General features: G+C 43.5%; 3 protein-coding genes across 6 annotated transcripts in view; 2 read left to right on the forward strand and 1 right to left on the reverse strand.

Moving 5' to 3' along the window:
* Positions 1-315: 315 nt before the first annotated feature.
* On the forward strand, positions 316-3857 carry COX4I2 (cytochrome c oxidase subunit 4I2). 2 transcript variants are annotated; one of them, XM_075845068.1, is made up of 5 exons: positions 316-425; positions 973-1069; positions 2757-2915; positions 3393-3524; positions 3603-3857. In XM_075845068.1, the coding sequence occupies exons 2-5, from the start codon at positions 973-975 to the stop codon at positions 3737-3739; spliced, it is 525 nt and encodes a 174-aa protein (XP_075701183.1). In that variant the 5' UTR covers positions 316-425; the 3' UTR covers positions 3740-3857. The 2 variants fall into 2 exon arrangements, with proteins under 2 accessions (XP_075701183.1, XP_075701184.1); XM_075845069.1 differs by lacking the exon at positions 316-425 and adding an exon at positions 569-732.
* A 4923-nt stretch (positions 3858-8780) lies between these two features.
* BCL2L1 (BCL2 like 1) lies at positions 8781-20150 on the reverse strand. The gene is made up of 3 exons (XM_075846675.1): positions 19945-20150; positions 12957-13635; positions 8781-9065 (listed from the first exon to the last, which is right to left on the reverse strand). The coding sequence occupies exons 2-3, from the start codon at positions 13461-13463 to the stop codon at positions 8928-8930; spliced, it is 645 nt and encodes a 214-aa protein (XP_075702790.1). The 5' UTR covers positions 13464-13635; positions 19945-20150; the 3' UTR covers positions 8781-8927.
* A 534-nt stretch (positions 20151-20684) lies between these two features.
* The window catches only part of TPX2 (TPX2 microtubule nucleation factor), a 17595-nt gene continuing 11612 nt past the window's right edge, over positions 20685-26667 (forward strand). The window contains exon 1 of one of the 3 annotated variants that reach the window (XM_075846956.1): positions 20685-20705. Coding sequence is in view for 1 of the 3 variants with exons in the window: in XM_075846955.1 (XP_075703070.1) it covers positions 25898-26018 (121 nt within the window). In the remaining 2 variants the exon portion in view is untranslated. Of the gene's footprint in view, positions 20706-25897; positions 26019-26667 lie in introns of those variants that run through there. The other 2 variants (XM_075846955.1, XM_075846954.1) reach the window with 2 other exon arrangements.

Below are 26667 nucleotides of genomic sequence, written 5' to 3' on the forward strand. Positions count from 1 at the left end.
GACACATCCGTAAATATACTGTAAGGGTCCGCAGATTATCCGTAGTTACAGATAAAACCTACGGTCGCGTGTGTGGCGCCTAATTGTGCCACACGGGTACAAATAAAGAGCCTGGCCACTGGTTCTCGCCAACCCAACCTGGGAACCCATCTTACTTTTATTTTCTTGTCTTTTTAGGCCGACCTGTCTTAAGTGGAGATGGGGACAAGGCGGCATTAAGTGACCCCCCCCCCCCTCCCCCCTATTGAGTCCCTGCTACAATGTGGTTAAGGGGGGAGGGGTGGATTAAGGCGTCCCTCGCTCTCTGTCCCAGAATGCCCTGCTCCTGGCTTTTTCACAAAATCTGTGTCTGGCTGTGATCCCAGATCTTGTCCCCGAGTCCTTCTCCATTTTGCAGTCTGCAGCTCGGCTCCCTCCCCGTCACTGTGAGTACTGCCCTACCAGCTCTGTAAATGTGGGTGCTGCTCGGGGGGTGCTGTGGTTTGGGGGTGGGGGATAAAGAGGTGATTGGATTCAGGGCCTTCATCTGATGCCAGGGCAGTGACGGTGGTGGCGATGCCAGGGCACGCAATGCTTCTCATGCCGTCTTCCCAGCAGCTCCCAAAATCGCTCTCCTCGTAGCTGCTCCCTGTTATCCCACACACCACAGGAGATTCCAAAGACTGCAGCTGTACCAAAGAGCTGACAATCTAGATCTAACTCCAGCAGGTGAATAGACGGCCACGGGATAAGGTGAGAAAGAGACGTTCTGACCTTTCCTGGTTCCCAGAGGTCAAACTAATGCTCCACACAGGTGGCAGTGCCAGGACATCCACAAAACGGCGCCCCTCTGTGGCAGGAGAGTAGAACTGCTTCTCATGCCTCACAGGACATGGCCCTGGAGGGGCAGGAGAGGGTAAAGCCCTGTGGCGAGGTCTATGATGATGTAATCAGGTGGCGGCGCATCCTGACCTACGATCGTTTCCATTACAGATGTTGTCGGTTCTGGCGCAGAAGTCGCCGCTTTTGGCTAAAATGAGGCTTCTGGGAGCCGTCTGTATGAGAGCGGCCCACGGCCACGGGGACCACGGTAAGTGCTGGGACTAAAATGATACAGTAACAGGTGAGGGGCACAGAAACCGGCGGGGGAGGAGGGCAAACCATGAGGTGTGAGGCGCCGGTAATAAGAAGCGAGAAGACGAGGGAATTGATTGGCGCATGGAATGAGACGCCTGTAATAAAATCTATGAATGTCTGAGAAAGACATGAAGCAGCTGTGACAGGGACCGAGGTGTGAGGCACCTGGGATAATATACAGGACACCGCGGGCACAGAATGAGGCGTGAGGTACATCTGATAGGACTAAGACGTAAAGGCAAAGAAATGGGGTGAGGCCGGTGGAAATGGGACATGTGAAGGGCCCAGAATAAGAGCTGAGACGCCGGAAGATGAGAATGAGATGAATGACGCGCACCGAGCGGAGGCGCAAGAAAGTGACCGTGAGATTTGTTCTGTCCCTCCTCTAATTATAAGAAATTGTCAACGTGAACTGTTCCTCCATCAAAACCCCCTAAAAATACTGGAAGCGTCGTGGGTGGACAATTCCTAGACGGGGAACTCCAAGGTCAGGAGGCGAACAGTTATCAGTCCCAACTTCCCAAGATAAGCGAAGAGTTCAGAAGATGCGTGCAAAGGGCGATGTAGCATTTAAAGGGCAATTTCCATCACTGTATATATTAATGGCGCAGTAATCCTTCCTGAATTACATAGTGAAAACCTATATAATACTGCCCCCTATATACAAGAATATAACTACTATAATACTGCCCTATATACAAGAATATAACTACTATAATACTGCCCCTATATACAAGAATATAACTACTATAATACTGCCCCCTATATACAAGAATATAACTACTATAATACTGCCCCCTATATACAAGAATATAGCTACTATAATACTGCCTCCTATATACAAGAATATAACTACTATAATACTGCCCCCTATATACAAGAATATAACTACTATAATACTGCCCCCTATATACAAGAATATAACTACTATAATACTGCCCCCTATATACAAGAATATAACTACTATAATACTGCCCCCTATATACAAGAATATAACTACTATCATACTGCCCCTATATACAAGAATATAGCTACTATAATACTGCCCCTATATACAAGAATATAACTACTATAATACTGCCTCCTATATACAAGAATATAACTACTATAATACTGCCTCCTATATACAAGAATATAACTACTATAATACTGCCCCCTATGTACAAGAATATATCTACTATAATACTGCCCCCTATATACAAGAATATAACTACTATAATACTGCCCCCTATATACAAGAATATAGCTACTATAATACTGCCTCCTATATACAAGAATATAACTACTATAATACTGCCCCCTATATACAAGAATATAACTACTATAATACTGCCCCCTATATACAAGAATATAACTACTATAATACTGCCCCCTATATACAAGAATATAACTACTATAATACTGCCCCCTATATACAAGAATATAACTACTATCATACTGCCCCTATATACAAGAATATAGCTACTATAATACTGCCCCTATATACAAGAATATAACTACTATAATACTGCCTCCTATATACAAGAATATAACTACTATAATACTGCCCCCTATATACAAGAATATAACTACTATAATACTGCTCCTATGTACAATGGTGACATTTACTGGATGAATAACCTCCTGTCTTCCATCGTTAGATGTGGTACCATATTACACTAAGCCGGCATATTTTGACCACCGGACTCTTCCTCTGCCTGACATCCCCTTCCGTGATGGTTTGAGCTCCCAGGAAAATGCCCTTAAGGAAAAGGAGAAGGGACCTTGGAAGCAACTGAGTCCAGAAGACAAGATATCACGTAATGTACAGTGTGATTAGTAGCGACTGGTTCCCATTACTGCAGGTCTCCATTGTAGACTCTCGTTTTTGGCTGGTGGAGCCCTTTTGGTTGAGAATTTGTCGGCTGTTATCGTGATGGCCGTGGGCGCCGCCGATGTAGTTGAGACACTTTGGAACTTTGGAAATAAGTGCAGGTCCAATCTGTCCCTCTGATATGGGAAATACTTTTTAGATGGATCTGTCCATTGCCCTGCATTACCTGACAGTCACCACTAGTATGCGCCATTCTGTAAAAAAAACAAAAACACAAAAAAATAACCTATAGTAGTAAAGCTAGAACTAAGCCGATCCATGAGCCTAATGTTCAGAAACCCCTAATGCCACAGGCTGAGATGGTCTAGTCCTGCAGGGGCTCTCTGTCCGGTGTCTGTCTCCTTGGTGTAAGGGTCGTCCTTCATTGGGTGCTGCCTTAACCCTTCCGTGTCTCGTCCTGTAGTTTACCACATCAAGTTCAACCGGACGTACGCAGACATGAATAAGCCGACCAATGAGTGGAAATCGGTGTTTGGCGCCATCTTCTTCTTCTTTGGCATAACCGGACTCATCGTGTGGTGGCAGCGAGTACACGGTGAGGATATTATGGGTGGCTGGTCTTCTTGTAGGACCTCCGTACTGTGGGACTGACCCGGTTTTCTGTCCCCCGTAGTGTTCCCGCCTCTCCCGCACACCCTGAAGGACGACTGGATTGAGATGCAGGTTCGTAGGATGCTGGACATGCGTGTGGGGCCTATTGAAGGTTTCTCATCCAAGTGGGACTACGAGAAGAACGAATGGAAGAAATAAGACAAGATCTCGGGAGGAACCGGATCCGATCCAGCACAAACTCTGTCTACAACCCAACCGCAGTGTCTGTACTAGTTCACCAGCAGTCCGCAAATAAACCGAATGTGAATCCACGTGATACGGGTGTGAACGGCCATTCTGTCACTATCAGTCCTACCCAAATACACTTCCGAAATTTTTATTCAGGTCTGTACCTGTGGTCTGCAACTCAAGCCCCTCCAACTGCAGTGAGATTACAACTCCCAGTATGCTCGGGCGACCTGTGGCTGCTTATCTTGCAGCCTGTATCCATCTATGTTCACACAGCGCAGATGTGATACATGAAAGGTCCACAGCGTATACCACCCTGTGGCCCGCAGGAAGTTCAGGCCAAAAAGACGCACCGAATTGTGGTCAGTTACTCAGGCAGTGTTCGCTGCAGAAAACTGCCTGTAAAAAAGGAATATGCTCACCATGGCGACCCATCCCTCTGGCGTTCTGCAGCCATGAGGTGGTTTCATTCCACGTGACCACTGCAGCGGTCACGTAGGATGAAATGCCATCCCGGTAGGCTGGCCTGGGCGAACCGAAGAAGCACAGAATTCAGGGTGAATCTAATATAATTTCCTGAGTTGTGATTTTTGAAGCGGAATTGCAGCTTTTCTGGCATGGAAAAAATCGCGACACCTGCCGTATGTTGTTGGTTTTACCTCCCCATTGAATTCAATGGGGAAAACTCACAACAATAAAGTAGCGAATATGCAAATACAATTTGTGAATTCTTCCGCTCATTTACACAGCGCGTGGAGATTTGTTCAAATCTCATCCACTTTGCTGCTACCGTATTGTGCTGCTGATTTTCTGCAATGAAAATACTTGCTGAGAATCACCAGTATTTACACTACGTGTAAATTCACCCTTTTACTCCAGAGCTGCATTCCTAATTCTACTGGTTGTCATTGGAAACAGGCAATGCATTTGCCGGTTTCACACCTAACTGAACTACTATAATAGGGGAGGGGGACAGGTACTTTTTCTTAAATCAGATGACTGTGCAGTGCTTGGTACAAAAACACTTCCCAGAACGCAAACACAAGAACAAGCTCACAATACTGGGTGACTTAAGCTCGGAAGCCTGCAGACTAGAGTTCAGCTCTGGAAAGTAATACTGGATGCAACTCCGCATCAGTACAGGATAAGTAATGTAATGTATGTACACAGTGACTCCACCAGCAGAATAGTGAGTGCAGCTCTGGAGTATAATACAGGATGTAACTCAGGATCAGTACAGGATAAGTAATGTAATGTATGTACACAGTGACTCCACCAGTAGAATAGTGAGTGCAGCTCTGGAGTATAATACAGGATATAACTCAGGATCAGTACAGGACAAGTAATGTAATGTATGTACACAGTGACTCCACCAGCAGAATAGTGAGTGCAGCTCTGGAGTATAATACAGGATGTAACAGCATCAGTACAGGATAAGTAATGTGTATATACACCGTGACTCCACCAGTAGAATAGTGAGTGCAGCTCTGGAGTATAATACAGGATGTAACAGCATCAGTACAGGATAAGTAATGTAATGTATGTACACAGTGACTCCACCAGCAGAATAGTGAGTACAGCTCTGGAGTATAATACAGGATGTAACTCAGGATCAGTACAGGATAAGTAATGTAATGTATGTACACAGTGACTCCACCAGCAGAATAGTGAGTGCAGCTCTGGAGTATAATACAGGATGTAACTCAGGATCAGAACAGGATAGTTTACGGATTGTAAAACCTCTTTTAAATATAAGTAACGTTCCTCCTTTTTATAACCGGCCCATAGTGTTTTTACATCGGTCAGTAACGGGCTTTATTCTGATGCAATAGCCTTTTCCCGGCGCTGCATTGGAATAAACAGAGCAGGGAGCCGTTAAATCTCCCTGCGCTCGGCTGCCAGACGTAGCTGAGGGCTGGGGGCGTCCCTGCTCGAACGTGTGAGATCGATATCGATCGCACCCATTTAACCCTTCAGATGCGGCGCATCTGAGTGGTTTTGGAGAGAGGGCGGGAGCTCCCTCTCATCCCACTGACACCCGGTGATAAGATCGCCGAGTGTCTGTGTCTCCGATGGCAGCCGGGGGCCTAATAAAGGCCCCCAGGTCTGCCTGTAGTGAATGCCTGATAAGTCATGCCGGAAGCATGACCTAGCAGATGCCTGTCTGTTTTACACGGACAGGCATAATACACTGCAATACAAAAGTATTGCAGTGTATTATAAATGCGATCAGACCATCGCATAGTGAAGTCCCCTAATGGGACTAGAAGAAAAAAAGAAGAAAAAAAAATGAAAAAACCCACTCTTCCCCCTTAACTGCTTTTATTATTAAAAAAAACTTAAGTAAAAAGTTACACCCATTTGGTATCGCCGCGTCCGTAACGACCCCGGCTATTAACTTATTACATTTAACCCACACGGTGAATGTCGTAAAAAATAAAATACCATGTAAAAATTACTGTTTTCTTTGAATCCGGCCTTAAAAAAAGTGATCAAAAAGTCGCATCTTCTCCAAAATGGTATCGATAAAAACTACAAGTCTTCCCGCAAAAAAAAGCCCTCACTCAACCACATCGGCGAAAAAATAAAGTTATGGCTCTTCAAATATGGAGACACAAAAACAAATAATTTTGAAAAAAAAAAGCGTTTTTACTGTGTAGAAGTAAAACGTTCAAAATCTATACAGAGTATTGATGCAATCGCAACAACCCACTAAATAAAGATGGTGTTATTTCTACCACACGGTAAACGGCGTAAATTTAGGATGCAAAAAAGTGTGGCGAAAATAACAGGTTTTTTCTATCCCCCCCCCCCCCCCAAAAAAAAGCTTAGAAAATTATACGTACCCTAAAATGGTGCTGTTAAAAATTTCAACTTGTCCAGCAAAAAACACAACCTTATACAGCGATGTCGACGCAAAAAAAAAAATAGAGCTCTTTGGATGAGACGATGGAAAAATTTAAAAAATGGCTTGTCACTAAGGGGTTAAAGGATCACTGGATATATAATAAGTTGTAGCCGGAGCTGGTCAAATATCCAGGAGACGGGAAATTGTATAATAGCATTTTATTGAAATTTGTTACACAGGTGATTAAAAAAAAAAAATGGAATAAATTATGCGGATATCGGAGATACAGTAACGGCCCCGACCATAGATCCTATTCATTACTAAACAAAAAAATGAATTTGAAGACCAGATTAATCTATCAGAATCTGTTTACGTGAAGTGATTATTGTTCAGATCAATGGGACAAATCATTGTGTAAACAGGTCTGCCTGCAGCCACTAGGGGGAGCTTGGTCTGCATTCAACTGAACAGTATACTGTGAGCTCCCCCTGGTGGTGGCTGCAGGCAGTGAGCATGTCATCAGTTCTCTATCTATGAAGGAGATTAGGAGCTGGGTCAGGAAAAAGAAAAACAAAAAACCTGATCTCTAAGGATATAAAAAAAAAAGAAGAATATGGACCTAAATATATCATGATAAAAGCAGCACCCCAGTACTCCGTATCTTAGGTAATTTCTAATGTAGAACTACTAAATCTTTTTTTGTTCATGATTACGTTATACAATCTCTTGGGATTTTAATTCTACTCAAGAAGCTGAGATTTGGGGAGATGTTTGCAGTGACGTCACACTGTAGCGCTGCCATAGCCGTCCTTGTGCTGCCCTTTGACGCAGTCAATAGTTTGCAGGAAGAGTGACGTCCTCTCTGCTGCAGTATGCAAACAGCTCCTCATATCTCAGCTTCCTGCACCCCTGTAATGTGGGGAGCTGTTGGTGCTCACTGCACCCTTCAATTTTCAGTTGTCTGCAACCCGAGGTCCTCCGGCTGTTGCAAAACTACAACTCCCAGCATGTTGTGACAGTCATAAGCCACAAGTTAGCCTTTTTTTTTTTTTTTTTTTATAAGTAATCATATATTGGCTTTAATTTGGTACCTATAGAGCAGGCTCTATGTAAAGATGTTTACTATTATACTCTGGGCCCCCTAGAGGGTAACTCATAGTACTGCAGTTATTGATTGGGATCATTGTAAAATCCTATTTTTATGGTTAAGACACAAAGACAAACAAACACTCAAAATCCTGCCGCAGGGACGCTGATCATGTCCCACATCCAGAATCCCAATATCAAACATGATCATGGAGGCGAACTGGCATGCTGGTAGACAATGGGCACCCCCTTACGCTGCAGGACAGTTAACCCGTTCTAAGGAAGGATTGTAAGACCCTCAGAAAGCGTCTCCGCACCCTGCTTGCTAATACTGAAGTGCCGCTAGAGAGGGGGTCTCTGGTGTATTAGGAATCTATAAGAATTAACGGTCATGTAGAATTCAGCACAGAAGCGTTATACCCACCAGACACACATACCGCAAGGCCAAGGGTCCTCCCATGTGACGTGTAAAGATTCTGCATTGCCCGAGGTCTACGCATGCCCAGGACCCCCTTGTGCTGAAGGACTCCGCATGACCATGTATTACAGGGTTTCCAATTATTGCAATGGGTGGTGCGAGATATTAGCTGACCTCAGGGGCATCCTGACCATCCCCCCCATCAGTTCAGGTAGTTACCACTTTCCCTCTGGGTGGACAATCCCTTTAACATTTCTAGAAGATGACTTGTCCGATGGGTGAGGGGGTCCCACTGCTCGGTAACTGAAAACAATGGCCCTGCAATGGAAGGGGTGACTAGATCCCCTGGGTGAGGGCAGCTTTCCATAGAGAGGGGTGCTAAGTAGAGGACTCCCATCTGTCCTAACAGGTGATATGGAGAAAGTAGAGGACCCCTTTAATAAATGCAGCTAGGCTTTCTTACTTTCTTATTCTAGATCTAGAGGGCCAGGGGACCCCCTGGGGTTCACAATGCCTCGTGGATCTTCGAGCACTCACACAGCGACAGCACAAACATATAAACCAAGGAAACGCGGCGACTTCCAGCATGAGCAGGACAAAAAACAAAACCCCGACCATTTATTCAGCCACAGATCTGATCAACACAGGGTTAACAAAGGTTCGGAGTCTGAATCCCAATTCTTTTTATTCGATTTTTGCATTGTCATTGGGACATCCGGTAGGATGAAGGGGGAATAAGACATTCTCTGTCATGGCTGATGTTGAACCCCCCCCCCCACCTTTATCTGGGTCCAGCGGGCGGAGGTCTATCTGCGGATGACGTAGGAGGCCAGGAGGGCGACCCCCGCCAGGGTCACTCCAGTGAGCAGCCACTTCCCGAAGCGTTCCTGGCTCTTTCTGGATTTGGCTGCGGAGTCGCTTCCATAGAGACTGACAAAAGCTTCCTGCGGGGAAGGAAGAGAAGGTTAGTCAAATAATTATATCCGCCCTTAGACATCAGGATCCCCCATAGAATCATCCCAGGGGGAAGCCGATCCTCTTGGATCACTGCTATACACGCTGGTGACTAGTAAATCACATCTAACGTCTATGGAGCGATCAGTCCTTCCACCTCGGAAAACGCAGGTGAGACAGGTTGGATTTTACCTGGGGAGAGAAGCGGTGCCGGAGGTGTCTACTAACCCCATCACTGCCACCTTCCATTGTAACAGCATGCGAGTTCATGTTTATGGAGGTGTCGGGGCTGACCGCTATCCCAGAGATGTACAAAATAATGGTGTCCATACAGTATATTCCCCCAGTGCGGCCAAATATGCAAGATCACCTTATTAGAGAAGCAGAACACACGTTCCCTACAAAATAATTTAGGCACAGATAGTACTACCTTCCTATGTGAAGATTCCTGCTGCGGCCGGTCATTCACACGGGACTTACTAAGCGATGGAACAATCTGATGAAGAAGCCGGGGGGGGGGGGGGGGGGTCAAAAACATGGCTGCTGGGCACAGTAACAAAGTTATTTAAGAATATAGTACTGATCCGGAGTTACATGCTGTATTATATTCCAGAACTGCACTCACTATTCTGCTGATGTGGAGTCACTGTGTACATACATTACATTACTTATCCTGTACTGATCCTGAGTTATATGCTGTATTATACTCCAGAGCTGCACTCACTATTCTGCTGGTGGTGTCACTGTGTACATACATTACATTACTTATCCTGTACTGATCCTGAGTTACATGCTGTATTATACTCCAGAGCTGCACTCACTATTCTGCTGGTGGAGTCACTGTGTACATACATTACATTACTTATCCTGTACTGATCCTGAGTTACATCCTGTATTATACTCCAGAGCTGCACTCACTATTCTGCTGGTGGAGTCACTGTGTACAGACATTACATTACTTATCCTGTACTGATCCTGAGTTACATCCTGTATTATACCCCAGAGCTGCACTCACTATTCTGCTGGTGGAGTCACTGTGTACATACATTACTTATCCTGTACTGATCCTGAGTTATATGCTGTATTATACTCCAGAGCTGCACTCACTATTCTGCTAGTGGAGTCACTGTGTACATACATTACATTACTTATCCTGTTATATCCTGTATTATACTCCAGAGCTGCACTCACTATTCTGCTGGTGGAGTCACTGTGTACATACATTATATTACTTATCCTGTACTGATCCTGAGTTATATCCTGTATTATACTCCAGAGCAGCACTCACTATTCTGCTGGTGGAGTCACTGTGTACATACATTACATTACTTATCCTGTACTGATCCTGAGTTACATCCTGTATTATACTCCAGAGCTGCACTCACTATTCTGCTGGTGGAGTCACTATGTACATACATTACATTACTTATCCTGTACTGATCCTGAGTTATATCCTGTATTATACTCCAGAGCTGTACTCACTATTCTGCTGTTGGAGTCACTGTGTACATACATTACATTACTTATCCTGTACTGATCCTGAGTTACATCCTGTATTATACTCCACAGCTGCACTCACTATTCTGTGATTAGTACTGGATTTGGATAGAAAGCTTTCAGCCAGACACCTCCGAACATCCGGTAATTGTACAGAGCACTGGTGTAAAGACATTACCCAGAATGCAAATCAGCAGAGCAAGCTCTCTACAGACACTGAACCAGGAAGGAATGCTGGGAGATTTAAGCTTTGAAGCCTGGAGAATTGTGAGTGTAGCTCTGGAGTATGAATGTAATGTATTTAAAGACTGACTACATGTAAAAAAATAAAAATGACGCCCCATTGGCAGTTGCCCCCCTGGTTTAGCAGCAACAAGTGGTCACCGTTCTAGGAGAAGTCGGGCCATTATGTTATTAGTTTGCAGTGGTGACGGGGGAGGATTTCGTCACGGGCCGCATGTTATCTGACCAGCTCTCCCTTTGCTGGAATGTTCCCGGCCCCAGTGAGAACTATTTACATGCGGCCCCAGAAGAATGAGCTGTGGGCTAAGTCCAGGCATGATCCCCGGCTGCGTTCTCAGGAGTGTCCTGACGGGAAGGTGAGGAGGAGACAATGACATTCTTCACATTGTTCACATATTAATCATCATCATCAGTGACCTCAACCCTAGAAACAAGTCCGCAGCACACGAGAACACCCAACCTGCGCAGTTCACACCTTCTCACCACATTTCACCTATTGAGTAACTTTGCAAATACTTTACTCATCTTGTTACATCATCTCATACTCCAGTCACCTCCAAAGCTGCGCTGGTTTTCAATTAGCTCCCAGGCTGCAGAGCATCTCAGTTCCCTGCTAATTCAATGTCTCATTCTCTGCTGATTTACATTGTGGGAGATCCAGAGACGAAAAGCGGAGCCCACTTTCCCAGTACAAAAAAATAGACATTAAAAAGTAACTACTTCACAGGGCTGACAATTGAAAAAAAACAACAAAAAAACACTAAGTTCAGCGCAATTAATTGCAGTCATCTTGCGTATTATTTTTTTCACCCCCCCCCCCCCATTTTAACTGTACCTGCGTCCTCAGGACGCAGAATCCGTTAAATACAATGGTAAAGCAGGGAGCCGTGAGGTCCCTGCTCTACCATTCACTATGTTACGCCAGACGCTCACAAAACGGCGCAGAAAGACGCAAGGCAGTGATGTCATCGCGCCTGTCTGCGCTGAGCCGCTCGTTGTCAGAACGAGATTAGGTGAGGATGTATATTATTATTAGGCACTATCTGGGCATTATACTATGTGGGGGCAGCTATGGGGGCAGTTATGGCGGTATAAACTATTTGGGGCAGTTACGGGGGCATTATACTGTGTGGAGGGTAGTCGGGGGTATATGATATACAATAATATACAGCAGGCTCGGGATAAATATTAATTCAATGGTGTAGCATGCAAATAGAGGCGTGGCATGTAAAAAGGGGTGTGGCATGCAAATAAAGGCGTGGCGTGTAAAAAGGGGTGTGGTCTAAATAATCATAATTGAGGTTATATGTTCAATTAACCGTGATTTGGATTTAGGTCACAATCGCCCGAGACCCTACTATGTCGCTAGTCTTCTCATGATTTGAAGCAATATCAATTTTCTTCTCCGTTCACACCTAAAGCAGAAGTACAAATTCCACAGGGTTCCTCTGACCTACAGACAGTCATGTGACCAATCAGCTTAGTTTTACGTAACTGAGCTCCCACAATGCACTGCTCTTTGGTCATAGGAATGCAGCAAAATTCTAAAAATGTTGCTTTCGGGCTGAAAGGAGGAAAAAAAAATAAATGGTGGCATGTGATAAATAGGTCGTGCAAAAGTGGAGTTTCCCTTTAAATTTGACTACAATGGGTCAGTGACAGCCACGTCCATATGGGAAGCTGCTGAAAGGGAAAGCCCAGTAAAACAAATAAGAGTATCCCATTGCAATTATTCCATACTGACGAAGAGAATACCTATAGGACATGAAGATTTGTAGCAAATAAAATGTGGAATTCCCCCATCAAAATTCCCCCGGAGGTATGAGGTACACGAATAAATGACGCTAGGGACTCTACGCCACGCGCGGGCGATCAGCCAGGTACACGGGCGGAGAGACAATATGTCCCATATACATGAAAAAAGCCACACGTTACCACCACACATACCCCTCACCCTCCCGCAACCGCCATCTTGCTGCTGCACTATACCCAACACCCCTATGGTCATTTACGATCCACCCTCTATGCCACAGGCGAAGTCTACTGCTTACCCACCCTAAATATTAATTTGCCAACAATAACCCTCGGATCACCTACCCTCCATGCCCACTTTTCAGTCACCCCACATGCCCACCGCTCACCCAGCCTCCATTTGTTTGTATCCATGGTCCTAAAGCGGTGTCCAGGTAGGTGGCCATCCACTCGATAATCCTAGGTATGAGAACTTCCATTTCCTTGTCTGCACTTTCGTAGCACAGGGCCCCCCCAAAAGAGAAGAAAGCCACAATGCGTCCCCAGTTTATGCCGTCCCTGAACAGCTCGTGCACCACCTGCTCGAAGCTCTGATACGCAGTGTCCAGGGTGATGTGCAGCTGGCAGGTGAGGTCGCTGAATGCCCTGCGGTACCTCAACTCAAACTCTTCCGAGGCTTCCAGCAGCGCCTGCAGCACTTTTTCAGCCGTGGTGACCTGCAGGGGTGAAGCAACCTGGGCACCGGCCGGGGTGGTGGGTGACGTTCCATTCAGCAGTGTCCCCGGCTCAGACTCGCTGCAGCAACTTGGGTTAAAGTTTTTCTGGGAAAGTTTTTTACATATAAAGTTTTGAACAATATTTTTGTTGCCTCCCTCCATCCTCAGGAGTGAGACCATATCATGTCCTAGGATAGAGAGGCAACAGCTGAACACAGCACCGCATGGAAGAGAAGAGACAGACGAAGCGCTGACTGCTGCCCTGGATCTAAGGTTCCCACTGCAAGGACATGAGAAGCGTCATCCAGCCTCGATGTCAGTAACGACTGACTGATGGGAGAACGGAGATAATCTGCAGGAAGAAAAATAAAGAGGTGTAACTACTATAATACTGCCCCTTATATACAAGAATATAACTACTATAATACTGCTCCCTATATACAAGAATATAACTACTATAATACTGCCCCCTATATACAAGAATATAACTACTATAATACTGCTCCCTATATACAAGAATATAACTACTATAATACTGCTCCTATATACAAGAATATAACTACTATAATACTGCCCCTTATATACAAGAATATAACTACTATAATACTGCTCCCTATATACAAGAATATAACTACTATAATACTGCTCCCTATATACAAGAATATAACTACTATAATACTGCTCCCTATATACAAGAATATAACTACTATAATACTGCTCCCTATATACAAGAATATAACTACTATAATACTGCCCCTTATATACAAGAATATAACTACTATAATACTGCCCCCTATATACAAGAATATAACTACTATAATACTGCTCCCTATATACAAGAATATAACTACTATAATACTGCCCCTTATATACAAGAATATAACTACTATAATACTGCTCCCTATATACAAGAATATAACTACTATAATACTGCCCCCTATATACAAGAATATAACTACTATAATACTGCTCCTATATACAAGAATATAACTACTATAATACTGTCCCTATATACAAGAATATAACTACTATAATACTGCCTCCTATATACAAGAATATATCTACTATAATACTGCTCCTATATACAAGAATATAACTACTATAATACTGCCCCTTATATACAAGAATATAACTACTATAATACTGCTCCCTATATACAAGAATATAACTACTATAATACTGCTCCCTATATACAAGAATATAACTACTATAATACTGCTCCTATATACAAGAATATAACTACTATAATACTGCTCCCTATATACAAGAATATAACTACTATAATACTGCTCCTATATACAGGAATATAACTACTATAATACTACCCCCTATATACAGGAATATAACTACTATAATACTGCTCCTATGTACAAGAATATAACTACTATAATACTGCCCCCTATATACAAGAATATAACTACTATAATACTGCTCCCTATATACAAGAATATAACTACTATAATACTGCTCCCTATATACAAGAATATAACTACTATAATACTGCCCCTATATACAAGAATATAACTACTATAATACTGCCCTTATATACAAGAATATAACTACTATAATACTGCTCCTATATACAATAATATAACTACTATAATACTGCCCCTTATATACAAGAATATAACTACTATAATACTGCTCCTATATACAGGAATATATCTACTATAATACTGTCCTCTATATACAAGAATATAACTACTATAATACTTCCTCTATATACAAGAATATAACTACTATAATACTTCCTCTATATACAAGAATATAACTACTATAATACTGCTCCTATATACAAGAATATAACTACTATAAGGGCGGGTTCACACATAGCGGAATTTCACTTAAATTCCGCTGCGGACACTCCGCAGCGTTAATCCGCAGCGGAGCCGTTTCTCCATTGACTTTCACTTTAATTTAGCAGTGTTCGTTTACACGATGCGTACAATTCCGCTGCGGAGCATAGGCTGCGGAGCGGAATTTGGTGTCCGCAGCATGCTCTGTCTGTTGCGGAGCAGTGGCGGACTGGTTGCGGACTCATGGCGGAATTTCTCCATTGACTTCAATGGAGAGTCAAAATTCCGCAATGAAGTCCGCAGATCTTATGTGTGCTGCGGAGCGTATTGTTTTTACTACCATGACATTTCTTCATTCTGGCTGGACCTATGTATTTCTAGGTCTACAGCCAGACTGAGGAAGTCAATGGGGCTCCCGTAATGACGGGAGCGTTGCTAGGAGACGTCTGTAAATAGTCACTGTCCAGGGTGCTGAAAGAGTTACGCGATCGGCAGTAACTGTTTCTGCACCCGGGACAGTGACTACCGATCCCAATATACATGTATCTGTAAAAAAAAATATAAGTTCATACTTACCGAGAACTCCCTGCGTCTGTCTCCAGTCCGGCCTCCCAGGATGACGTTTCAGTGTAAGTGACGGCTGCAGCCAATCACAGGCCAAGCACAGGCTGCAGCGGTCACATGGACTGGAGCGTCATCCAGGGAGGTCGGGCCGGATGCCGAAAGAGGGACGCGTCACCAAGACAACGGGCGGTAAGTATGAATTTCTTTGACTTTCACTAGGGAAAGTGCTGTCCCTTCTCTCTATCCTGCACTGAATAGGGAGAAGAGAAGCACTTTTCCTGCAGTCCGCAGCGGCCAGTCCGCATCAATTTTCTGCACATTTTGTGCAGATCCGCTGCAGAATCTGCAACGCAGATTCTGTGCGGCATTGATGCGGACAGTTGCGGAGGAATTCCGCCATGTGTGGTCATGCCCTAATACTGCCCCCTATATACAAGAATATAACTACTATAATACTGCCTCCTATATACAAGAATATAACTACTATAATACTGCCCCTATATACAAGAATATAACTACTATAATACTGCCCCCTATATACAAGAATATAACTACTATAATACTGCCTCCTATATACAAGAATATAACTACTATAATACTGCTCCTATATACAAGAATATAACTACTATAATACTGCTCCTATATACAGGAATATAACTACTATAATACTGCCCCTATATACAAGAATATAAATACTATAATACTGCCGCTATATACAAGAATATAACTACTATAATACTGTCCTCTATATACAAGAATATAACTACTATAATACTGACCCTATATACAAGAATATAACTACTATAATACTGACCCTATATACAAGAATATAACTACTATAATACTGACCCTATATACAAGAATATAACTACTATAATACTGTCCTCTATATACAAGAATATAACTACTATAATACTGCCCCCTATATACAAGAATATAACAAATATAATACTGCCCCTATATACAAGAATATAACTACTATAATACTGCCGCTATATACAAGAATATAACTACTATAATACTGCTCCTATATACAAGAATATAACTACTATAATACTGCCCCTATATACAAGAATATAACTACTATAATACTGCCCCCTATATACAAGAATATAACTACTATAATACTGCCCCCTATATACAAGGATATAACTACTATAATACTGCCAACTATATACAAGAATATAACTACTATAATACTGCCAACTATATACAAGAATATAACTACTATAATACTGCCCCCTATATACAAGAATATAACTACTATAATACTACCCCCTATATACAAGAATATAACTACTATAATACTGCCCCCTATATACAAGAATATAACCAATATAATACTGCTCCTATATACAAGAATATAACTACTATAATACTGCCTACTATATACAGGAATATAACTACTATAATACTGCTCCTATATACAAGAATATAACTACTATAATACTGCCACTATATACAAGAATATAACTACTATAATACTGCTATATACAAGAATATAACTGCTATAATACTGCTCCCTATATACAAGAATATAACTACTATAATACTGCCCCTATATACAAGAATATAACTACTATAATACTGCCCCTATATACAAGAATATAACTACTATAATACTGCCCCCTATATACAAGAATATAACTACTATAATACTGCCCCTATATACAAGAATATAACTACTATAATACTGCTCCTATATACAAGAATATAACTACTATAATACTGCTCCTATATACAAGAATATAACTACTATAATACTGCTCCTATATACAGGAATATAACTACTATAATACTACCCCCTATATACAGGAATATAACTACTATAATACTGCTCCTATATACAAGAATATAACTACTATAATACTGCTCCCTATATACAAGAATATAACTACTATAATACTGCTCCTATATACAGGAATATAACTACTATAATACTACCCCCTATATACAGGAATATAACTACTATAATACTGCTCCTATATACAAGAATATAACTACTATAATACTGCTCCTATGTACAAGAATATAACTACTATAATACTGCCCCCTATATACAAGAATATAACTACTATAATACTGCCCCCTATATACAAGAATATAACTACTATAATACTGCCCCCTATATACAAGAATATAAAACTACTATAATACTGCCCCCTATATACAAGAATATAACTACTATAATACTGCTCCCTATATACAAGAATATAACTACTATAATACTGCCCCCTATATACAAGAATATAACTACTATAATACTTCCTCTATATACAAGAATATAACTACTATAATACTTCCTCTATATACAAGAATATAACTACTATAATACTGCCCCTATATACAAGAATATAACTACTATAATACTGCCCCTATATACAAGAATATAACTACTATAATACTGCCTCCTATATACAAGAATATAACTACTATAATACTGCTCCTATATACAAGAATATAACTACTATAATACTGCCCCTATATACAAGAATATAACTACTATAATACTGCCCCTATATACAAGAATATAACTACTATAATACTGCTCCTATATACAAGAATATAACTACTATAATACTGCTCCTATATACAAGAATATAACTACTATAATACTGCTCCCTATATACAAGAATATAACTACTATACTACTGCCCCCTATATACAAGAATATAACTACTATAATACTGCCCCCTATATACAAGAATATAACTACTATAATACTGCCCCTATATACAAGAATATAACTACTATAATACTGCCCCTATATACAAGAATATAACTACTATAATACTGCTCCTATATACAAGAATATAGCTACTATAATACTGCTCCTATATACAAGAATATAACTACTATAATACTGCCCCCTATATACAAGAATATAACTACTATAATACTGCCCCCTATATACAAGAATATAACTACTATAATACAGCCCCCTATATACAAGAATATAACTACTATAATACTGCCCCTATATACAAGAATATAACTACTATAATACTGCTCCTATATACAAGAATATAACTACTATAATACTGCCCCCTATATACAAGAATATAACTACTATAATACTGCTCCTATGTACAAGAATATAACTACTATAATACTGCCCCCTATATACAAGAATATAACTACTATAATACTGCCCCCTATATACAAGAATATAACTACTATAATACTGCCCCTATATACAAGAATATAACTACTATAATACTGCCCCTATATACAAGAATATAACTACTATAATACTGCTCCTATATACAAGAATATAGCTACTATAATACTGCTCCTATATACAAGAATATAACTACTATAATACTGCCCCCTATATACAAGAATATAACTACTATAATACAGCCCCCTATATACAAGAATATAACTACTATGACGGATCGTTAGTAGAATTTCCTTTTCTGACTATAACCGTCGTTACTTTTATATGGAGAGTCATTATGTCAGTGGGTCACATGATTCAGGGTGATGCCAAGACAAATTCCAAAAAAGTGATTCAGAACGTCCTGTGATTGACTGAGCGGCGTTATTGGTGATGCAGTGAACTGTGGCATAATAAGGTTATTACACATCTGTACCCGCTTTACTGCGCTGGGCATTAGAGGTGGATGTTTTCTATAGACCAGTAGCCACACGAGTCACTGTCCAGGATGGGGCACGCTGCATGCTGGGACTTGTAGCTCCACATTAGTTAGCAATCCAAAAGTTGATCTCGGGGAGCACTGCAATCCTAAGGGGAGTTATGGAAAAAAATACATGGCCTCTATAGAAACATATGGGGGTCCACTGCAGACAATGGAGGCTGGTGGTCCTCCAGAACTGTGATTATTGGGACCCTCAGCGATGGGTAATCTAGTGGGAGACCCTCCTATCCACTGAGAAAGCGACAATAAAGTGGTCTGCAATCTGCGGCTGCTGAACTACAACTCCCAGCATGCCCTGAAACGTTGTAGACTCCCCCTATAAGAACATATAGTGCAATTTAAAGGGGAACACACCCATCTGGAGGTGCACTGGTGTCCACTGAAATGAATGGATGGAATTCAATGGACGCTGCAGAGTTCTTTATAGGCAATTACACGGAGGCTCCTCTGAATGTGGGGCCCTTGACACATAATGGGGGCCACAATACGGAGATCCTATATATACAGTGTAGATAGGTGAGCACAGACCCCATATAGCACTATAATATGAGACAGGACACACACCCATTATAAATACGTCTCACACCCCGGAGACGGACACACATACAGGGAAGAAGAAGGAGGCCCCGTGATACTCACACAGCAGGGGCCCCGCTGGGCTCTCAGTCTGCCACTCCGGGGACACCTCTCTCTCTCTCACTGTCCCCTCACTCCCCCAGAGATGACTCTCGTCCCTGCAGCTCCGCCCCTTCCCTTGGTGACCGTGTATAGCCAATCAGGGGGCGCGGCTGTGAGAGAGCCGTTGCCCTGGCAGCGCCCCGAGATCTGATCACGCACAGCACGCAAAGCATTGACGTTTCCCGTCATGCTTTGCTTCCTGACGTCAAGCTGACGCATAGACTAAGCGAGGGGGAAGCTATGGAACGCATAAGAAAAGCACTGCGTCATGTCCATTGGCGGCCATTTTGTCGTAGACCTATGTGATTTATTAAAAAAATCAGCGGAGAAACCGTTATTAATTTGACCGGTGTCGCTTTTTTTTAATCCATAGCATGTCAATTTATGCTGCGGAATCGCTGCTGTTTTGTTGCAGGTTTTCCCCAATGAAATCAATTGGGCGGCAAAACCCGCAACAAACAGCAAATATTGCGATTTTTTTGGCGGAAAAGCTGCCATACTTGCGCAAAAAAATCTCAAATCAGAAAAAAATTGGTTTCAAAATAATAAAATGTTTAATACGCTCCCCCCTCCCCCCAGCATGGTCATAGCAATGCGTTTTTCCTGTCTCCGTCCAGGCCGGCGTCACAGGCTGCAGAGGTCACATGGGATGCAGCATCATCCTAGGAGGGACACGTAGAACAGAGGGACACGTTGCTATGACAACGCCCCCGGGGGTGGGGGTAAGAATAAATTAAAATTGTTTCTGCAGCGGAGGTTCCCCCCAAAAATCTGCACCTCAATTTAGTGCGTTTTTTCGGGCGGAATTCCCTGCGGGTTCCAGGACGGATATTTTGTGTACTTTTACGCAGAGTGTGGCAGTCGTGGCAGGAGGGGCACAGCCAGACCCTATTAAGGTGGTGGCAGCCGAGGCAATCGAAGGTGTGGAGCTGGGAGGGCGACGTCTCAGGTGCGGGGTTGTGATGTATTTGGTATAAGGTATGTAATAAAGGGTGCACGATAGAAAGAAATAGGAGAGGACATGCCAGTCTTCTGCCTAAGGCCCCGTACACACGTCCGTGCAGTATTTACGGTCAGTAACTACTGCACGGACGGACCGCGGAGTGTTATCCGCATTTGCGGACCATGCTCACAGTATCAAGTATAGGAGCACCGTTCGTAAATGCCAAAAATAAGACTTGTCCTGTTTTTTTGCCGCCTATTTCTACGGCCCGGACACACCCGTAAATATGTGCCTAAGGCCCATGCACACGACCGTAGATTTCATCCGTAATTACGGACCCATTCGTTTATATTGCCCATGGACATCTTCCCATATACTTAGAAAGGCTCCCTACAAGATAGGACATGTCCTATTTTTTGCGTTTTACGGGCCGTGCTCCCAAACTTTATATGGGAGCAGCGCCCGCAAATGCGGGTGGCTGTCAGCAGCACGGTCCGTGGGCCATGGGCAGCAGATATTGCGGCATTTATCATAGCCGCCGGTATCATTAGCTACAAGCTCATCCATTCTCATTAGAGTATTCATTTCCTAAAGGAATTTTGAGGGTGCATTCCCGTGGTGAGGAGAGTATAGTTATAGGGGGTCCCAAAATCACCTTTTCAAAATACAAGGAGAGCAGAGAGGGAGGGGTATTTAAATTTTGCATCGGGACCCAGAAAACTTGAGCTACACCTATTGGAAACTTTCGATATATTGGGTACCAGACACCCACTTCTGATTCTGATCGATCCTAAATATTTTTCCTAAAATGGTGCAATCTTGGGGCAACCCCCACCACATGTCCAGCACTGCATTTCTGCTCGCACCGCGCCTTCTGCACCAACAGAAGTATTTTTGGTGATAGATTCAGCCCATAAGATTATGTGCGCTCCCTCAAAGTGCAAGTCAGAAGGTCAAAGGCTAGTGCTCCAGCCTTCTTGCAAACGATCGAGTGGCACTCGGGCTGTTTTTCGCGTCATCCGAGTGGCTCCCGATAATTTTCACGAAGCCATCAACTTTAAGTGATTACCATGTAGATTGGCTCCACCCAAGTGGGCACTCGCGAAGAATCGGGTAGCATTTAGTGGGTGATATTACACCCACCAGACTAGTCTGTCCTGTTTCAAGGGTGGGTTTAAGAAAACCTCCATCTTATTTAGGCTTCGTTGAGATGACTGCATCGCGGCTGCAAAATCGGGGCCCACCACAGTTCAAGTTAAAAAACCACTGTCCAAACTGGTCAAGATGAGAGAAACGTTGCGAGAGCTCTGGAAATCCGTGTATGCGAGCAGTGCGCACTGATGATAAGACAGGGAAAGTGAGCGAGGAAGATGTAGCAGAGCAGCTGAGTCACTTATCTGTCGGGTGCTTCTCAGTACGCAACACAAGGACCGCACCCGGCGTTAATCTTTTATAATAACACATTTAGAGGCTGATATTATATACCGGTCTCTGTATAGACTGACTGATATGTGATATGTATATAATGACTGACAGCAGCTGCAGAGCCTTATCCTACACACCTCAGCTGCCGCAGAACCTCAAAATATACACCTCAGCTGCTGCAGAACCTCATAATACACACCACAGCTGCCGCAGAACCTCATAATATACACCTCAGCTGCTGCAGAACCTCATAATACACACCTCAGCTGATGCAGAACCTCATAATAAACATCTCAGCTGCTATAGAACCTCATAATACACACCTCAGCTGCCTCAGAACCTCATAATATACACCTCAGCTGCCGCAGAACCTCATAATACACACCACAGCTGCCGCAGAACCTCATAATATACACCTCAGCTGCTGCAGAACCTCATAATACACACCTCAGCTGCTTCAGAACCTCATAATACACACCTCAGCTGCTGCAGAACATCATAATATACACCTCAGCTGCCGCAGAACCTCATAATATACACCTCAGCTGCCGCAGAACCTCATAATACACACCTCAGCTGCCGCAGAACCTCATAATACACACCTCAGCTGCCGCAGAACCTCATAATACACACCTCAGCTGCTGCAAAACCTCATAATACACATCTCAGCTGCCGCAGAACCTCATAATACACACCTTAGCTGCTGCAGAACATCATAATTTGCACCTCAGCTGTTGAAGAACGTCATAATACACACCTCAGCTGCCGCAGAACATCATAATACACAACTCAGCTGCTGCAGAACATCATAATACACATCTCAGCTGCTGCAGAACCTCATAATTTGCACCTCAGCTGTTGAAGAACGTCATAATACACACCTCATCTGCCGCAGAACATCATAATACACAGCTCAGCTGTTGAAGAACATCATAATACACACCTCAGCTGCTGCAGAACCTCATAATACACACCTTAGCTGCTGCAGAACCTCATAATACACACCTCAGCTGCCGCAGAACCTCATAATACACACCTCAGATGCCGCAGAAAATCATAATACACACCTCAGCTGCTGCAGAACCTCATAATACACACCTCAGCTGCCGCAGAACCTCATAATACACACCTCAGCTGCTGCAGAACCTCATAATACAGACCTCAGGCAGTAGATTTTTTTTAGGACTAGGGCGTTCTATGGCCGGGTTCACACGTAGTGTAAACACTGCAGATTTTCACAACGGATTTCATTGAGGAAAATCCTGAGCGTATTACAGTATCAGCAAAGTGGATGAGATTTAAACATATCTCGCCCGCACGCTGCGTAAAACACCCGCCGAAAATGGTTCATAAATTGACCTGCGGTGCAGCTTTTTAACCCTCAGTGTGTCAATTTATTCTGTGGAATCGCTGCTTTTCTGTTGCGGATTTTCTCTATTTACCGTATTTTTTGGACTATAAGACGCAGTTTTTAGCAAGAATAAATCTTGTCTAAAAGTCGGCAGTCAAGGGATCGGCAGCGCAGTGCCGGCACATCATGGAGCGGGGAGGGGATGATGTATGGAGCGGGCTCACGCGCTGAGCCCGCGCCATACACTGCAGGTCTGCGCTTCTGACACGCTGCTCTAACGACCAGGAACAGCGATGGCGATGTTCCTGGCCGTTTAACTAGTTAAATGCCACGGTCAATAGCGACTGCGGCATTTATAGTGGTTTTTCCATGAAGGACATTTATGACATATCCACAGGACATCTGGGACCCGCACCTATCTCTAGAACGGGGCCCCCTAATCCCTGTTCTATCTTACACGGCTCCGCTGTCTTCCAGCCACTTCACTTCCTGGTTATATGGTCAAGTTACGGAAACAGCATAGCTCGCCATGTTATATTCACTACTATGGGAGTTACGGAAACAGCGTAGCTCAGCTACTTACGCTGTTTCCTTAAAGAGGCTCTGTAACCAGAGTTTGCAGCCCCTATCTGCTATTGCAGCACATCGGCGCTGCAATGTAGATTACAGTAACGTTTTTATTCTTAAAAAACGAGCATTTTTGGCCAAGTTATGCCCATTTTTGTATTTATGCAAATGAGGCTTGCAAAAGTCCAACTGGGCGTGTATTATGTGCGTACATCGGGGCGTTTTTACTACTTTTACTAGCTGGGCGTTCTGACGAGAAGTATCATCCACTTCTCTTCACAACGCCCAGCTTCTGGCAGTGCAGACACAGTGCAGACACTATTGTTTCCGGTATGTTCGGCTGGATCTGCGACATAGGCCTCTAATGGAGGCTCCAACGCAGATGTGAACAGGCTAAGGGCCTTCTGTTGAGGGGTTCCGTCGGGTGAACCCCGCAAAGGAAAGGCAAATGGAAACCTCAGCTTCTGTTTCCCTCACCTTTGAACTCAATGGTGACGCAAACCTAGCTAATGGTTTCCGTCTGTCACTGTTGTGACAGGGTTCCGTTGTTTCAGACGGAATCAACAGCACAGTCGACTGTGCTATTGATTCTGTCACAAAAACGGAAACCTGCCGGAATGGTGACGAACGGAAACCATTAGCAATGTTTCCGTCACCATTGATATCAATGGTGACGCAAACGGAAGCTAAGTTTTCCGTTGAGGGGTTTACCCGACGGAACCCCTCAACGGAAGGGCAACGCTGACGTGAGCCGCCCCTTAGGCTTCGTTCACATCTGCGTTTAGGGCTCTGTGAAACCATTGGCACCGGATCCGTCGCCATTGAAATCAACGGTGATGGAAACGGAAACCTACGGTTTCAGTTTGTGTCAGTCAGGGCCCTGACGCAGCTGTGAACGAAGCCGTAGGCTATGTTCACACGGGGTATTTTGCCGAGTTTTTTGACGCGGAAACCGCGTCACAAAACTCGGCAGAAACGGCCCGAGAACGCCTCCCATTGATTTCAATGGGAGGCGTCGGCGTCTTTTTACTGCTCGCGGGAAAAAGAAGCGACATGCCCTATCTTCGGGTGCTTCCGCCTCCGACCTCCCATTGACTTCAATGGGAGGCAGGAGAAAGCGTATATCTCGCTGTTTTATGCCCGCGGCGCTCAATGGCCGCGGGCGAAAAACGGCGCGATAATTGCTGTTCACACGTTGTATTTTGGGGGAGGAATATCTGCCTCAAAATTCCGTTTGGAACTTTGAGGCAGATATTCCTCCCCCAAAATACTCCGTGTGAACATAGCCTTGGTGGCTGAGCTGTGTATTATAAGGAATGCCTGTTCTCAGCATGTCCTGGGCACGTGATGTGTATTACATGATTGTTTTGTATTATATCTTATGTATAGACATTCGTATAGCTAGAACCGCGCCTCCTCACATAACTGACTAATAAAGTTTCACCAAAATAACACGTTGGGCGGGAAAGAGCTTTGAAGAGCAGCATAATGGCGACGTATTCTGGGAGTTGTAGTTTCTTACCCGCTCTCAGTAACTATTACACATACATCCGCTTACTACATTTCCCAGAGATCCACAGTATGACACCGCCTGTTTAGCGGGCCAATAAAAAAGCCTCTGACGTGTGATGCTATTATTCGTCAGTTTGGACTGTGTGAGAAGTTTAAAATTGATAACGTGCGGAGTCGGCAGTCGAGTAGCAGATTGGGCGGAGACAGGCCGTAGAGACCGGGAAATCGGAGAAGACGGTGGGTAACGGGTCTTCTTAACTCAGTATTGGGTGTATTCTGTATAACGGGGGCAACCCGGCTTATCAGGGAGGCTGTTGTGTTCGCTTACATGGGGGAAGGTCAAGGGTCGTAGGGTGCGACGTCTTCTGAGAGAAGTTAAGCTGGAGATGGGGGGGGGTGGATAGCCGCGGATGTGGTAAAATATACGGGTTACTGGATAATGGGGTGAGGGCACCAGTACAGGGGGGGGGGCAGTGAAGACCGGGGTCATGGGGTCCAGAGTATTGGGTGGGTGGTGGACTCTGAATGTGGGGTGAGGGGTGCCAGTACTTTTACATTGGGGTGAGGTCACTAAATGCATTGACCCCTGTATGGATCCGGCTGCAGTCCTGAAGCGTGACCTCCTTTCATCCCGGCTCGCCTCATATCCGCCATTACACATAGGATTAATCTACATATAGAGCGTGGTGGATGTGAACGTACATTATCCCGCTCACATGGCGTGTATTTGCTGCGTTTTACGTGCTGAAAAAACCGCGTCACGCTTTGCTTTAGGTTTCATATTGACAGCAATGGGGAAAACTCATTGTAGTGCATGCGATACGTTTTTTCACGCTCGTGTGTTTAAAAAAATAAATGCTTAGTGTAAAAGAAGTGTCAGGTTTAT

This window comes from Rhinoderma darwinii, chromosome 13 (assembly GCF_050947455.1).
Source record: "Rhinoderma darwinii isolate aRhiDar2 chromosome 13, aRhiDar2.hap1, whole genome shotgun sequence".
In the NCBI taxonomy this organism is placed as follows: domain Eukaryota; kingdom Metazoa; phylum Chordata; class Amphibia; order Anura; family Rhinodermatidae; genus Rhinoderma; species Rhinoderma darwinii.

Bases quoted from the DNA above. Each gene is read 5' to 3' on its own strand.
- COX4I2 (XM_075845068.1), top strand. From the start codon at position 973: ATGTTGTCGGTTCTGGCGCAGAAGTCGCCGCTTTTGGCTAAAATGAGG. The intron at 1,070-2,756 runs GTAAGTGCTGGG...TTCCATCGTTAG, and splicing joins CCACGGCCACGGGGACCACG to ATGTGGTACCATATTACACT. The intron at 2,916-3,392 runs GTAATGTACAGT...CTCGTCCTGTAG, and splicing joins TCCAGAAGACAAGATATCAC to TTTACCACATCAAGTTCAAC.
- BCL2L1 (XM_075846675.1), bottom strand. From the start codon at position 13,463: ATGGTCTCACTCCTGAGGATGGAGGGAGGCAACAAAAATATTGTTCAA. The intron at 9,066-12,956 runs GTGAGCGGTGGG...CCTTCCCCGCAG, and splicing joins TACAAACAAATGGAGGCTGG to GAAGCTTTTGTCAGTCTCTA.